Source organism: Cryptomeria japonica, chromosome 11, assembly GCF_030272615.1.
Source record: "Cryptomeria japonica chromosome 11, Sugi_1.0, whole genome shotgun sequence".
NCBI classification, from domain to species: domain Eukaryota; kingdom Viridiplantae; phylum Streptophyta; class Pinopsida; order Cupressales; family Cupressaceae; genus Cryptomeria; species Cryptomeria japonica.
Genome location: NC_081415.1, coordinates 360,223,487 through 360,240,115, shown reverse-complemented (window position 1 = coordinate 360,240,115; position 16,629 = coordinate 360,223,487). Strand labels below are relative to the sequence as shown.

The following is a 16,629-nucleotide window of genomic DNA, read 5'->3' as shown; positions in this document are numbered from 1 at the left end:
ATGAAAGCATTATATTACATCTTGATATCTACAAGAAAGTTCTCATTGAGGTTGTAGATGATCTGCCCAATGATTTGTATTTGAGGTTAGAAGCTAAATGGATGTCAGTTATGGAATTAGATAAGAAATTAAAAGTTGAAGAATTGTTGGTGGTTCACCCTGTTAACTCCAAATAGGAGATTGATGAATTGATTGCAAAAGCCAACCAGTCAGTTTTTGTAAGTGGTCACCGACAGGTTAGCCTTATGGCAGGCCGAGTTAAGGAAATTGCAAATGAAATGGCAGACAATTGGGACATATTCTTTGTGGAAAGAGAAAAGAAAGAAGAAAAGGATAGACAGAAAATGGATAAGTATTTTCCAAAGGAATATCAAAAGGATAAAGGTAAAGGTAAAAATGGTAGTGTACCTAATATAACAGTCAAGGATAACCTTCCTCCACTGGCACAGGATACCCCACCAATAACTGCAGAGGTATTGATACAAACTAATAGTCAACCAAAAGAGAAGGCAGAGGAAATAACAAGAGATGAAACCAATCCAAAATATGAACTTCTTTTTACCATGAATGTGGACACACAAGACTTCAACATTGTCATGGACAAAGAGACTACAGAGGTAAAACAAACTGATGTTGTAAATATTGAAATCTCTGAGTCACCGGTCAATACTATTGACTCTCAAAACATTGAGATACGAGCACAAGTTGAGAAACATGATACCATCCCAGATGCTACTCAGCCTAACATTGAGAAACTGGCAGAAGCACAAGCAGAAGCAGAGGTAAAAACACAAACTGAACCTACAAATATCGATAATCAGCAGAAGGTAGAGAAACCAACAGAGAAAGAACTTGAACAGAGCATAGCTAAACCAACAATCAGCAAGATAGAGAATAAGGAAGACAGTAAGATTGAAAGCAAAATTGAAACCCAGAATGAGCAAAAAGCAGAAACAGCGTATAAAGAAGAGGTCAATGATGGAAATAAGGAAGAAGTGGTTAAGGCAGTTGGACAAGTGTTTGAAGAAAAGAAAGTTATAGCCGAGCCTAGCACTTCCACCATGAATTTTAGGCCTACAAATGTGATTGATGTACTTTTGGATTCAATTAAGAGGAACATAGATTGCAATGCCTTAACATTCAAGGCCATTGATGACACATTACCTATATTGAAGATGATTGCACCAACTTGTAAGATAGATCACATTGATGGATATTTAGGTAAATTGGACACATTGTCCAAATTTATTGCTTCAAATATGTTAATTGTAGATAAGATTAATGAGGAGACTGTTAAGGAAAGGGTAAATAAGGAGAAAAATGAATTCTTTAATAAAACTATCAAGGATTGTACTGAGCACATTGATTCCTTATTACCGGTACTTAATTCCACCATTCTAGAATATAAAGAATTTTATAAGGAAGCATGCAAGCCTCACAACTTGATAGAAGACATTGAGGAAGAGATAAAGAAGACACAAAAAGAGATTGATGATATAACAGACAATATGATAGGTTCTTCAAAACTTAGATCAGTTTTTGAACAAGAAATGGCAGTTTTTGAGGAAAAGATTGAGAAATTGGAAAAAGAAAAAGCAAGGATAAGAATTAAGGCACGTGAGCTGAAAAACAAACTTGGTCCTAGATTGGATAACCTTATAACTCAGCGGGTTGAGTTGTCCAAAGCAACAATTCAAGGAGAAAGATCATCAAAGAAAAAGATGCATTATCTAACAGGTATGTTCCAACAGACTGAAACCATTATCTCTGACAACACCAAATTCATGCAGAGTCTTAATCTGATTTTGGCGGATATCTTTCAAATTGTCCATAACCGAATACAGCCTATGAGGTAGAATTTTGAATTCTTTGTTCTTTTTGACATCCTTTGTCATTGATGTCAAAGGGGGAGTAGTAGTATGGAGAAAAATGTACAGATGAGATCATTTTCTCAGGGGGAGAACTCTTTTTTTGATAAAGTTTTGGACTTGATTTTTGGATATCAGTTTTTGGATTTTTCTCATGAGTGTTGCCATCAATGCCAAAGGGGGAGATTATTGGCATTCTACACTCAGATGAGAATAGTTGATGTTGTCATTGATGGCAACCAACTGGTAATATGGTTCACAGCATACACCGGCAACAAACATCATCTACTAGCATCGGCAGACACAACAAGATTATTCACACCGGCACCCAGTCTACACCGATAGAAGATCTTATCGGCACCCCAGCCGACATGGAAATTATATTGTTTTGTATTATAATTATATTTTATAGCTGACATGATGTATTATAAAGACTCATATATGTATGAGATCTTATAAGTCATTTAGAAAGTGACATAGGTATGTGAAAAGTGTGTTAGGTATGTGAAATATGTATAGGTGATTAATACAAGTGGATTATGAGAGAAAATATCTATATATGCATTTTGATATAATAATTTTAATAGGTGAATAAGAGCAGAGCAGAGAAAAGAAAGGTTTATGGTAGAGGTATTTGACAGAGCTTAAACCAGTACTAAATCAAGCATTGTAGATGCTATTTTGAGCAGTACATTGTCATTGGATTTAATCATCCAATTTTGTAGTCGGTGTGACTTCTTTTTGTGATTAAGCAGTGAGCTCTAGGCTGTTAGCCTTCCTGCATGTGCAGGCCCCTATTGTATCAGTAATATTTATTCATTTTGGCCAGTGAGTAAATATTATGGGTCACAAATCCCACCGAGGTTTTTCCCCTACCGGGTTTCCTCACCAAAATATCTTGTGTTATGGTGTGCATTGATGTTGTCTCTCTTATTTCTCTTTATTGCTTTATTGCTTGTTTACTGGTACATTAATCTGGGTTGTAAAGTTGCAAACAAGTTTAAATATTTCATATACTAGTTAGACATTGATTCACCCCCCCTCTCTGTGTCTTTGGGACTAAACAAGTATCTAACAATTCTAGTCATGGTCAAGGAATGTAATGTGTGAATAATGTAATATCATTCAGGCAGAGGAGTTGGTCGATCATTGGAGATCAAATTGGGTTTATGTAAGAGGATTTAGTCCTTCGGTATTGACCTTAATCAAGATTGTACTCAGGCATAGGAGATGCTATCTTTTGCAGTTCAATACTTCTCCAAATTGTAGTCTGGATTTATATGTAGTCAGTGAGGCTCCTTTTGTGATGAGCAGTGCACTTTAGGTTGTTGGCCTTCCTGCAAGTGCAGGCCCCTCGATTGTAATTCACATACTTACAGTAGAAGTATTATCTGACTATGGGTAGGCTTTCCACCATGGTTTTTCACTTTACCCGGTTCTCCACGTATAAATCTTGGTGTCATGTGGATGGTATTTATTTTGTGATTATTACTTAAGCTTTATTGGTTTAACTACTATTCCGGTATTAATGTTTTGGGTTCCAGTATAAAAGTTTAAATTGCTAATGGTTCCAGTAATTTGTGACAACTGATTCAACCCCCCTCTCAGTTGGAATTTGAGTTATTTGAACTGTCTAACAATATTTAACTGAGGCCATGGCTACTTACCAAACTCTTGTCCTAGTTAAATCTATGGGATTTACTAAAGTCTGGCTAGAGGGAGACTCAAATAATATTGTTCAATGCCTAAAAGGCCTATCCTCCCCTTCATAGACCATAAAGAATATCATATCTCAAGCTAAGGAGATAATCAAATCTTTGAGCTATGTATTGTGTCTCACAATTATAGATAGACCAACACTATTGTTGATTAGGCTTCCAACATGGCTTTTCATGTTGATCACACTGTGAGCTTGAGAGGTGAGATAGATCTTCCTCACAAGGCACGTGCACTCCTCATTTATGATAGAGTGCATGGTTACGAGGGAGTGATAAGTAATTATGACAATGCACTTATCAATGAAAAAGGCCATAATGAATCGGAAAGAGCGACGCTCGAAGATTGAGCTGGCGTTTAATGCGAACAAGATTCTGCACGTTTTGTGGGTGCCCATTTCTATTTTGAAGACATTCCTACTCTGCACTTTGATTTTTGTTTCTGCCCTATTTTTCATAGTGAAGGATAAGAATTTTTTGTTTGTTGACGCCATGGGAGGAAATAGGAAAATAATTGAGCCACTTTCCTGTGATGAATGGAAAGACAAGCCGAAGGCTTGGGCTATTTTGGAAATGACTAAGATGATAGGGTATATGGACAGAATCATAGGGAAAAACCCTACCGTGACCAGAATTTTCAAAAGAATTAGAAATATGGTAAAATAACCACAAGAAGAAGAAAGATTGAAATTGACGAAGGGATGATCATAGAAGTTACTGGTATGTCAATGGAAGGCAGAAAGTTTTATAGAGACAAGAAGCTCACTGAAGCTGTTATCAAGTGATTCATGAAGGAGGAGTCTGAGAAGAGAAAGTTGGTGAAATCAAGAAAAACCTACTACTCTCTGAAAGTGATAAAGAAGGTATGGAGATGGATTTTGTTTGTTGGCATACAACATGTTACACTTGATGGTAGATACTCTTGTGTCTACGGTTATCACTTTGTGCTTCTGAATCATTTTCACCATAAAGACCTGATTTCTATCCCTTTCTATTTGATTAGCTCCCTTAACACTAGCATTAAGGATTTTAGGGCTAACCCAGATAGTAACCCTCCCATGCATGAAGGGTTAATGTTTCTCTTATACAACCATGTCAAGGCTTCCTTTGTGCAACATTCTATCACTAAGCTCTCTAATTCAGATGATGAATTTGAGGACTCTGATGACAATGAAGGTAACGGGTCTGATACTAAGTGGGAAGACGATGTTGATAGGATTACCCCTGCTAAGGGTTCTACGAAGAAAAAGGATAGATTTGGCATCTGGGTCTGGAAATAAGAAAGCTAGAAAAAGGGTTAAAGGAAAAAGAAGTAAGGTTTAGGAAGAGGAAAGTTGGCTTGAAGATGATGAAGAAGATGATGAGGGGATGGAGACTAACAGTGATTATGTTACCCCTCTAGCAAAAAAGAAAAACAAGCGGAGCCCTGTCATCACCAACATTAGTCTTGATAAAGGGAATGATTCTATTAATGTTCAACCCAATCGTTAGGACCCCAATAAATCTACTGATGATACAGAAGAAGAGGGGAAGACAGTGAAGGAAGTTGATACTCTTCCTCCCAATGCTACAGATGTTAATGTGGAGACCCTGGAGAATTATGCCCTTGAGATCAACATTGACTGCATAAATTTCCTTTTAACCATGCTGAATACCGTGAAGAGTGGGATTATGGAGTTCTGCAAGGTTATTGATTGGATCTATTCTTAGATCAATAGTTTGAAGAATAAGTTGGAGGATTCATCCAAGAAAGTGACTACCCTTGAAGTTGTTGGTACTGGTAAGCTCAGTACCCTTCCTAACTACCTGAATGAATTAACTAAAGTCATCAGTGATGCAGAGGCTATCACTCGTGCGTATGGCTCTTAATTTAAAGTTGTGGAGGATAGATTCAATGATCTAGAGAAATAGGTTCTCAATCATGAGAATACCTTGAAGAAGATTGGAGAACAAAGCAAAAAAATACTGAAAGCCTCTGCCGATAGCTTCAGTATGATGATCAACAAGCTGGAATAGGTCCAACAGGAAAATAGCACTATTGATACTACCGAGGATAAGGTGTTAATTTTTGAAGGGGGGATAGTTGGTCATGGTAAAATAACTCATGCTAGTGCTAGGAAGATGACCCAGCATGTCAAGGAGTTGGAGAATTTGAAGAGTGTTGTTGCCTCTATGGTCCTGCTGGAGAAAGAAGCGGCAGAGCTTATCATAAATCTTTCTTAGGGTCTATTGTTCATAGTTGTCCCTTAGTTTTCTTTGTGTTGTCCCTCTACCTCTTTTGGCTTCTTGTTGTCTTTTTGTCTTTTCCAGTTGTCTCTCTATTGTGTTTTGTTCTCTGTAGCAGATCTTTAATGCTCTATCTTTTCATTATCTTTCTGTAAAAAGGGTTTCGGGGCCCCTTCAAAACTTGCTTTTCACTTAATCAAAAACATGAAGATCATGCATTCCACACTACATGAAATTCATCTTGTCATAATTTATAATCCAAGTGTTTTAAAAATGATGCTATGAGGTCTTATAACAAATTATATTGGAATTGTAGTCTCCTTAATTTATCCTCTCCCTAGGTTCATTACATAATGTTCGTAGGTCTTAATACAATGTTTTTACAAGTGGAAGATTTACAAGGAGAAGAATTTATAATATGCCAGTAGGACTTAATATAATATGCCTATAGGACTTAATACAAGGTGCCCATAAGACTTAAAACATTTTCAAACTTATAATAATGTGCCCGTATGACTTACAATAATGTGCCTATATGACTTAAAACATCTATTTGTAGGACATGCGATAATATGCTCATGGAACTTAAAACATATGCCTGTGGGACTTACGATTATGTTCTCATAGGACTTAAAACATATGCTCATAGGACTTACAATTATGTGCTCATAGGACTTAAAAATTAGGATTTAGCGATTAGGTGGTGTCATTGATATGCACAATCCCCCTCAATGGCATCACCTAAGGCCAAACATTGATCTAAATTTGGAGCATATTATTGCATGATCTTTAATAAGTGATGGTTAAGATTCAAATATATAGCATGTGCCCATGATCTTCAATGTGCTTTTATGATGGAACTGGAGAGAAATTTTGTGATGTATTTTCACTTTACTAAGGTGTCATGATCTTCAATGTGCTTTTCTCTCTTTAGAAGTGATGTTCTTTGGAAAGAGGAAAATAAATTTAAGTTAGATGGTACTTTTACATGTATCCAACAAGAACTATTCCATAAATCTTCAAGGCAATATTGATTCTTCAAGAGCTACTTCCATATTTCACCCCTTTGATTCAAAGAGACAAAGAAGATAATTTTTTTATTAAGGTAGCACACCATCCATGTAATAGCACCTGCATCACATTTTTTGAAGTTATAATCTCGCCATAGAAGAAATAATATAGTTAGTAACATATTAATCAATTAAAATTCATTTTTGGTGCAAGGAAAGAACAAAATATTGATGAATAGTAAGAGGGGGGGTGAATTAGTATACCAAAAAATACTGAACTCAAACACTTAAACAGTTTAGCAGTAAACCAGTATAACAGTTTAACTAACAAACCGGTTAACACAAATGTAAAACAAACAACAAATAAGGCATTCACCCATAGAAGCCCAATCACCATAACACAAGAGATTTTGACATGGAAACCCAAATGGGAAAAACCATGGTGAGATGAAACTCACAAGTAACCATCTGCAGAATAGTAACCAGACCGGTTAAGGTCATACAATGTTCTTTACCAGAACAAATCCTGTTAGGAATCTCAATCTCTGTTAGGACATAAGTCTGATTAAAGACTACCTTGTGAGAGGATTTCAGATCCACAGATGTGAACCACCTTGTTAGATGATTTACAAAGGCTTTTCTGGTCCTACCCGGTTAAGGGTTTCAAACTTGTCGAAGATGTGAGTAATCAACAAGTGAATGATCTAGCAAATAGCACAGTCTGCTTGGTTAGATCCATGATATCTCATTGATAATGCATTTTAGCATTACTTCAGTCTTTGGTAAATCCACACTTTGTTATGGCACACAGACTTGATCTTCTCTTCTAAGATCGCACATACAAAAACTCATCAACCACCAAAAACCCTAACAGCTACATCTCCTAAAACCCTAAACATGATGTCCTTAAAAAGGAATTTGATTTCATGTCGGTCCAATAGGATTACATTGCAAGTTCCTAGGTTCATTACATCTAGACACATTTGATAACATGGCACAAAATCACCGTCAAAGTGTCAGTGGATGGTAGCTCATCACAAAAATACCGGTTGGTAACTCATCACAGAGTATTACCGGTTCATACAATTTTACTAATTACCAGTTGGTAACTCATCATAGAGTAATAACAGTTCAAACATTAAACCGATTACCGGTTGTCAAAAATGAAGATTGGGAAAATGATAACTACCACTTCAGTTCCTTCATACCGCTTGAGATCCTCGAACTGCTTGAGGTCTTCATACCACTTGGGATCGGTAGACACTTTCTACAAAAACTGATAGCCTAAAGGCTATAATACATAATACTGGTTTGGAACAAATACCGGTTGAGCATAACTCATACATACAAAAAGTGTTCCCAAAGCAAGTGTGTGTCCATCATTGACAATCACAATATAATCATCAAAAATACCAACAATCTCCCCCTTTGGCATTGATGGCAACACTTAGGACAATGACAATAAAGAGTGAAACTTGTCAAAAACTGATTTAAAGTCTTGCATAAATGTTTTCATGGATACAGACCATGATTCAAGCAATGAGGTAGCAACCTCACTCTCTGTTTGCATCTGGGATACTTGTTCCTCCATGGCGTCCAAGGTACTCATCTCTCGAGTGACCGTTAAGGCATCCAGATTGAGATAGCATTTCTAAAGTATTTGTAGTCATGGTAGTAAAACCAGTTGAAGTTCCTGCAAATCTCTGGTCTAGTTGCTGATCTCTAGTTCTATTCTTGCAGCCTGAAGTTGAAACCTGTGAACAGTTTGCCCATAAGCGGTGAAGGAATCATAGGGCATCTTGAAGGTGCTTATATATGCTTGCAGGTCAAATTGCAACTTCTCCTTCTATGCAAGCACATCATCACAAAATAGATGGGGTTGACTAATCTTACTGAGCAGTAGATTCCCCTCATCCATAACATCTTTTATTTCCTTTTGTGCTTTCTGTAGATCAGACCGGAGCTCATTTAACTTCTTCACCAAAGTAGTGTTCAGAGCCTTTTGATGCTTCTTTTTTGCATTGGCTTCAGCAACATCTTCCATACATTGCACTTGGTTCTCTACAACTGTGCATAGGAGCTTCAATTGAGCTAGAGAGGAATCATTACTTGGGAGATTCGTACCGAGAATCAAACTGGTGAGAGTTTCCACCATAGTTTGAATCACATCTTCCTCCTTTTTCCTCCTTAGTGCTTCCAGATGCTCTTGAGCAAGCTTAATACTTTGCAATAGCTCTGTTTCATTTGCAGACTAGATGTCAATGGGACTAGTGATGTCAGTCGGTTTGGCTTTGCCATCGGTTGCCTTTGGGGTCTCTACATGTACACTCTTTGATGCTTCCTCCTTTTCCTTGGCTTTTTGCTTATATCTTCTTCTGTCTTCGTCGGCTCCTCAGCTTCTTTATTTCTTTTCTCTTCTTCCTTCTTCCTTTCTTCTTCTTTTCGCTTCTCTTCTTCTTTCCTCTCCTCTTCCTTCTTCTTCTTTTCCTCTTCCTGTTTCTTCTCCTCTTCCTTCTTCTTCTTCTCCTCTTCTTGTTTCTTGTCTTCTTCCTTCTTCTTCTTCTCATCTTCCTATTTTCTCTTCTCTTCCTCTTTTGTCTTCTCTTCATTTCTCTTCTCTTCTTCCTTTTGCTTCTTCTCTTCTTTTGCCTGTTTCCTCTTCTCTTCCTCCTTTCTCTATTCCTCTTCTTGTTTCTCCTGTCCTACCATTTTTGTTGGTGTATCTGGAGTAACATCTTCACCATCCAAAGTATCAACATCAATAGGGTCCATTTTCTCAATGACCTATTCTCCTTCACTATTATACACCTCATCTAGTTTTGCAAGTTTCGGTTCTTGTTCAGCCTTCTTGTTGGCTTCAGACACTTGATGCAACTTTAGAGTAGCTTGGACATGAGAGTGGGTATCTTTTACCACCTTAGGGACTTTCCCTTCTAGCTACAAGAGTCTCCTTCTTCGCATAAAGAAGAGGCCTTTATATTTTTACATAACTTCATAAAGTTCAAAATTAGACACATCAGGAAAATATTGAGCAAATATTTCCTCTCTTATCTCCTCTTCCTTTTCTATGGCAATGCGCCATTTGTTGTCTAAAGAATTATATAAAGAATTCGATGTCACAGATTTAATTTCTGATGGTGACTGGTCATTAATACATAAATATTGAATGACTTCTTGTTCTACTTCCTCCTTCTCATTATCATTGAAATCATCAAAATAATTTGCCAAACCACTCCAAACGTTTCTCCTAATGTTCTTAATAGTTCTTTAACAATGTGTCAAAGGTTTGTAAGAGGAAATATCAATATTTATTGGTGCTGATGATGTCGGTTCATTGCTGGTTGCCTTAGTCTTCTTTCTTGTTTGCCTAGTCTTCTTAGGCTATTCTTCAGATTATGTATCTTCTGAGTCCGATGTGTTGCCCTTTGTCTTCCGCTTTCTCTCAAAGACTTTGGTGGGTGCAACTTCCAGTTTCTTCTTTGTCGATGACCGCTTGGTCACTTTAGGACTTGTTGAAGTAACCAGTGCCGATACAAATGGCACTGTCTTTCCTTTCTTCACTGAGGGCTCTTCAATCGGTGTAAACCTTTCTAGATAGGTGCCAATTCTTTTCTTCTTAGGATCAAGCGGTGAGAAAATTAGGGTAGAAGCATACCCATCTAGCATGGCATACATCACCTCATAACCCATAGGTTCCACTTCTTCCTTTCTGGGCTCAACAGCCTCCATTATGCACTCATCTACTTTGATGATAAAGTAGATGTCCTCTTCATATTTCTTAACAATATCACCAGATATTCTCACCCTTTGGCTCATCTTGCATCTGAACTCATCAAAGTATTTGTTCAAGACTTCAGGATAACTGGTTCCAACTGCTTGAAGACTTTCCCTAATTTTCTTTGTAACCGGTTGGTCAATAGACCACTGAATATCACTGACTCCTGGAAAGTAGCCTTGGAAGTAGAAGAACAATCTGACCAATAGTTGTCTAAATTTAAATCTTAAGGCATTGTCCTGTTTGATTGACTTTAGGTTCACCAGTAGCTGCCTTTGCATACAGGTGCATAAATCAAACGAGGCATCTTCCATGATCATCCTATAGCCAGCATTTACCGCTGCTGCAGAGACAGAGTTAATTCTGCTAGCATGGAATGTTTGGTGACCTATCACCATGCAGGCATACTTGACCAGATTGTCCTTGATGGTATTGATGGTCATTCCCCATTGGTCACTCACAGAACTGGTGAGCTTGGCCATTTCGGTCTTACTGATCTTCCTTAGAGCTGGCACTTCTCCAATGTTACAGAAACTGGTGACGACATGAATTGCTTCCGGTGTGATGTCATGTGTCTGCTCTAAGTACATTTTGTCACCACACACTCTACTTAGAATGATGTGAATGTGATCATCTGTGAATTCTTCAAGGAAATAGACCGCATTGTGAAGCTTCTTCTTTTCCAAGATGTTGAATTCTGGTTTGATCTTCTTGTCCTTCCCACAAAACAAACTCAACTGAGAGTGGATTACTAGATATCCTAGATCTTCAATTTTACAGTCAATGTAATTCAAAATACCTTCCTCAACTATAACACCAGCGGGTATTTGGGATAGTGCATTATATTTTGCCTTCCGTTGGATGAAATCTACTTAATCAACGGGTGCACTAGAACTAGAGTGTGATGCTGAAGCCATGATAAACAGAGAAACTTGAAAAATACCTTCAAAAGTTGAGATTTAGGGCTTTCAAATTCTACTTCACCACTCACTACTTTAGTTACTGGGTTACTGCTTTGAGTTCTACACTTGACCGATTGATGTTATCTTCAGATTCTTCTTCAAGGTTTTGAAATCTCTCTGAATTGCAACACAAATCATCTTTTGTCGCTCTGCATTTGAAAACTTCTTCACTCAAAAATTGATAAGTGAAAGTGACTTGAAAATCCCTTTTAAATGAATTCTCCACCTACCATAATAAATGCTCCACCATTAGGGCGTAACCCCTAATTTGCCTTTTACCATTTCCAGTCTTCTACCAACTGACAGGTATCACATACCGGTTAAGGTCTTTTACTGGTGTAAACTGGGGGTTCAAAACATTTTTCCGATTTGTTTCCCCCTAAGCTTTCCTATAGCTTAGTTTGCTGGTTCAGAGATTTCCACACTAGGTGCAAAAACCGGTTCTTCTAGAGACACTTCTTCTGGCTTCTTTTTCTAGGTTTTCTTCATATCCGCTTGAACAGTTTCAACATCAATCTTTCCTTCCGAAGTGATTGGGATATCATCCGATATATTCTTTCTCATCCTGCAGAATCTTGTTGTATGACCCAGTTTGTTGCAATGATAGAAAACCATTCCAGGTGCTCTCCAAGGTCCATCATTCATGTTTCCATTCTTCCTTCTGCATGTTGCAGCAGTGTGACCATTTCCATGACAGATCAAACAGGTTGCTCTCCATCCGGTTGCTGCTTGATAGCCACCGCTACCTGACTGATGATTATAAACCGATTCCCAGAGGGTTTAGGAAAGACTCCTTAACTCCTTTGAGGATACCTTCCAGTGTTGTACATGACAGACCTGCATTCAAATTCTCCATGCCCAAACTTGTTGCATGCATAACAATTTCCATTGAATATGTTGGATCTAGGCTTATTGTTTAGAAAGGAAAGTTATTGTAAGCCTTATTCCTACATACATTAGCAGTATATCCTTCCTTGAGATAATTAAAGCAAACATGTTTGAACTTTTTCTTACCTTTATCCTTTGATGTCACTTGCTTCTTTGATGCTACATCTTTTGTTTCAGAGGTCTCACCTTCCTCATAACCAGAAAAACCAAGTCCAATGATATTCTTCACTGGTTTTGCTAATTCAAGCTTTTGTTCTAGCTTAACAGTGCTCTTATTGAATTTGGCAAGTATTTCCTTTGACTCAATGAGTTCTTTGGTAATAGAAGCATTGGACTCCTTCAAGGTTGCATTCTCAGAAATAGCCAAGTTAAGTTCACCTTACATATCTTCTTTTTCCACTTTTCTTTCTTGGAGATGAGCGGTAAGAGCACTGACTTCTTGCTTTATCCTAGAGATCTCATGATCTTTGTCTTTTACCAGATCTTCAACTTTCCTCCAGTTCTCAAGCTCTTGACACATCCTGATAGTCAGTCCATCCAATTCCCTTCTTAGGTTGGTATTAGACTCATTCAGTTTTTCAACTTCTTCAACTAGGGCTTCCATGTCTGCTTCATCAGAGGAACTATTTTCAGTTAGCTCCATCAGTTTCTCAGCATGCTCTCTCCTTTTTGTCAGAGAGGCCTTATACTTGACTTTGAGTTCATCATAGGCTTTCTCAGTCTGAGTGAGCCGATGAGTAAGTTCCCTTATAGTGTATTCCCCATATCTCTTTCCAAGTGGTTAAACTTATAGAAAGGTTGGCTCTGATACCAATTGATGAATACTAAGAGGGGGGGGTGAATTAGTATACCAAAAAATACTGAACTCAAACACTTAAAAATAGTTTAGCAGTAAACCAGTATAACAATTTAACTAACAAACCGATTAACACAAATGTAAACCAAACAGCAAATAAGGCATTCACCCATAGAAGCACAATCACCATAACACAAGAGATTTTGACGTGGAAACCCAAATGGGAAAAACCACGGTGAGATGAAACTCACAAGTAACTATCTGCAAAATAGTAACCAGACCGGTTAAGGTCATACAATGTTCTTTACCAGAACAGGTCCTATTAGGAATCTCAATCTATGTTAGGAGACAAGTCCGATTAAAGACTACCTTGTGAGAGGATTTCAGATCCACAGATGTGAACCACCTTGCTAAAGGATTTACAAAGGCTTTTCTGGGCCTACTCGGTTAAGGGTATCAGACTTGTCGAAGATGTGAGTAATTAACAAGTGAATGATCTAGCAAATAGCACACTCTACTTGGTTAGATCCATGATATCTCATTGCTAATGCATTTCAACATTACTTCAGTCTTCGATAAGTCCACACTCTGTTACAGCACACAGACTTGATCTTCTCTTCTAAGATCGCACATACAAAAACTCATCAACCACCAAAAACCCTAACAGCTACATCTCCTAGAACCCTAGACATGATGTCCTTAAAAAGGAATCTAATTTCATGTCGGTCCAATAGGATTACATTGCAAGTTCCTAGGTTCATTGCATCTAGACACATTTGATAACATGGCATAAAATCACTGTCAAAGTGTCGATGGATGGTAACTCATCACAAAAATACTGGTTGGTAACTCATCACAGAGTAATACTGGTTCAAACATTAAACCAATTACCGATTGTCAAAAATGAAGACTGGGAAAATGATAACTATCGCTTCAATTCCTTCGTACCGCTTGAGATCCTCAAACCGCTTGAGGTCTTCATACCACTTGGGATTGGTAGACACTTTCTATAAAAACCAGTAGCCTAAAGGCTATAATACATAATACCGGTTTGGAACAAATACCGGTTGAGCATAACTCATACATACAAAATTGTTCCCAAAGCAAGTGTGTGTCCATCAATGACAATCACAACATAATCATCAAAAATGCCAACAAATATTATGCATTTGTCATTTGCAACAAAGATCATATAAAATTCCTCATAAATGTAAAATATAATCCAATAATTGTAACCAAGGAGATCAATATATATATTCATGAGAATAAGCATGAATAATTGTTTGCCTTGTTTAAAATAAAAATAGGCTTGCTACTACATGTAGTAATGATCCATAAAAATTTAGGCAATGGGTAAGCTATTCTTTCTAGGTTTTCTCTCCAAATAGTTTATAAAGGTGATAGCCACCCATTTAAGTAGCTACATGATATTTATTTTCAAAATAGTATAGTTGAAACATGTATAAAATTCAATATAGAGAAACACACTCTTTGCAAAGAGATGAATATTAAAGTTAGGCTATATTCAAAGCTTATTATCCTCAATATGGTTGAGTCTAAAATATCTCAACATGTAATAAATAAAAGGAATTAAAAAAATGCTGTTGTGATTCCTTATTTAACTTGCATCATGTGTGAACAATGATATCATAATGTTAAATAATAGTATATGTAGTAAGTTTAGCTTACTTTTCACCTTGATAATATAACAAGAAAAAGAAAATTATTTGTTAAGAGAATTTACAAATCTTATTTTGATAGTAAGATATAAAAAAAATCCAAATATAATCTTAAAAACCTTAAAACCCAAGTTTTCACTATTTATCTATGAAATGTAGATTAAAGAGGAACATAACAAAAATTACATTACTAAAACCTCCTTTTCCTATTCTAAGATCGAGATAAATAATATTAAGGTTAGAAAGAGTTTCAAGATGACATGATGACAATGTTTCAGTAGTTTATGAGACAATAGATACATCCTTAACTATGCCATATATCATTCATCTCATTTTGTTGCAATGGTACCTTGTTTCAAAAGTAGTGGAAATTATATAAGAACATTGTGTACTGTGTGAGCATTGTAGACATTAATGATTTTGAGAAACAATATGATGTTGGATCCTAGTCAATCATTGAGAAAAAAAAATGTCATATGCTTTGTTAGCATTTCATCTTTAAAAAAGATATTTAATAGACTCCTACCTTCAAACATAAAATTTATTTAGCAAGTCACAATTAAATGATACATCCTCCTCTCAATATAGTACACGATGATTTAAAAAATAAATCTCTTCATGCGCAAAGTTACATGTAGAAGGATATGTAAAAATAATCTCATGCGTTGAGTTAATTATTTTAGAATAACAATAGACATAAATTAGTATCAATTTTGTTTACAAAATATAAGATGCAAGGGAATTTTTCACAAAGGACTTTGTTAGAGGGAAGTAAGATTTTTTAAATATTTTTTTATGTTTCTTAAAGTCAATTTTTTCAAAAAAAATCAAATCAAATCAAATCTTTGTCTTTTGGGGTGCAATTTAAATGTTAGTTTTTCCTTTTAGGTAATTATTCTTATAATCATATTGTTCAACTAGTGTAATTATATATTTTTTGCACTGATTAAGGAAACACATTCAATTCATATGAGAGGAAGGCAACAAAGATAATTCCTTATGACTTTTAAAAGGCTCATCTTTTGACTTTAATAAGGGATACTAATCTATTTAAAGAACCATAAAATTTTAGAAAACCAACATGGAAAAAGTTTTGAGAATATGGTTCTTTTATTATAAAACAATTATTGAGGTAATAAGATTATGAAATTTAAAACTTAAATATCATAATCACCTAAAAATCAAATAATTTCCAATCACAATTCTATGTATTTTAAATATTTTTAAAAATTATGAAATATTCTCAAAATATCACCTCTAAAGAGAAATAGTTAGAATTTCCTTACTTGGCCTTACTTGGCCTTGATAGATTGATTTTAAAAATAATAGAGAATACACACTAGATACATAGCTCAAATGGCCTCTCACACATGTTGATTCAACATAAATAAGTCTCGCATCAAGTTTGTTGGTGTAATTATTTATTCATCTTGGAAATAATTACACTTTACTTAAGTTTACTCAGGTACATGCATAACATTGTAGTTTGCATATGAGACACATAGGGAGATGTGCATACATTGAGAATGTGTATGTAGGAGAATTTCCACCTTTTATGGTGTGATCTTGTTGTTGCTTTATCATATCCACTTATTGTGGAGTGATAATTCCACTTTCGATGGGTGATCCACCTCATGTGGAATATTTTACTATTGTTCCTACCTACCCTTGCATCTCATTGAGCCACATGTCATCATTGTGTTCTCTCTT

At 36.2% G+C, this 16,629-nt stretch overlaps 1 protein-coding gene across 1 annotated transcript in view; it reads left to right on the top strand.

Moving 5' to 3' along the window:
* The first annotated feature begins 596 nt into the window (after positions 1–596).
* Positions 597–16,629, top strand: part of LOC131860209 (uncharacterized) — a 50,967-nt gene continuing 34,934 nt past the window's right edge. The window contains exons 1-3 of the mRNA XM_059214591.1: positions 597–1,091; positions 4,684–4,851; positions 5,075–5,246. Of these exons, the coding sequence (XP_059070574.1) occupies positions 597–1,091; positions 4,684–4,851; positions 5,075–5,246 (835 nt within the window). The remainder of the gene's footprint in view (positions 1,092–4,683; positions 4,852–5,074; positions 5,247–16,629) is intronic.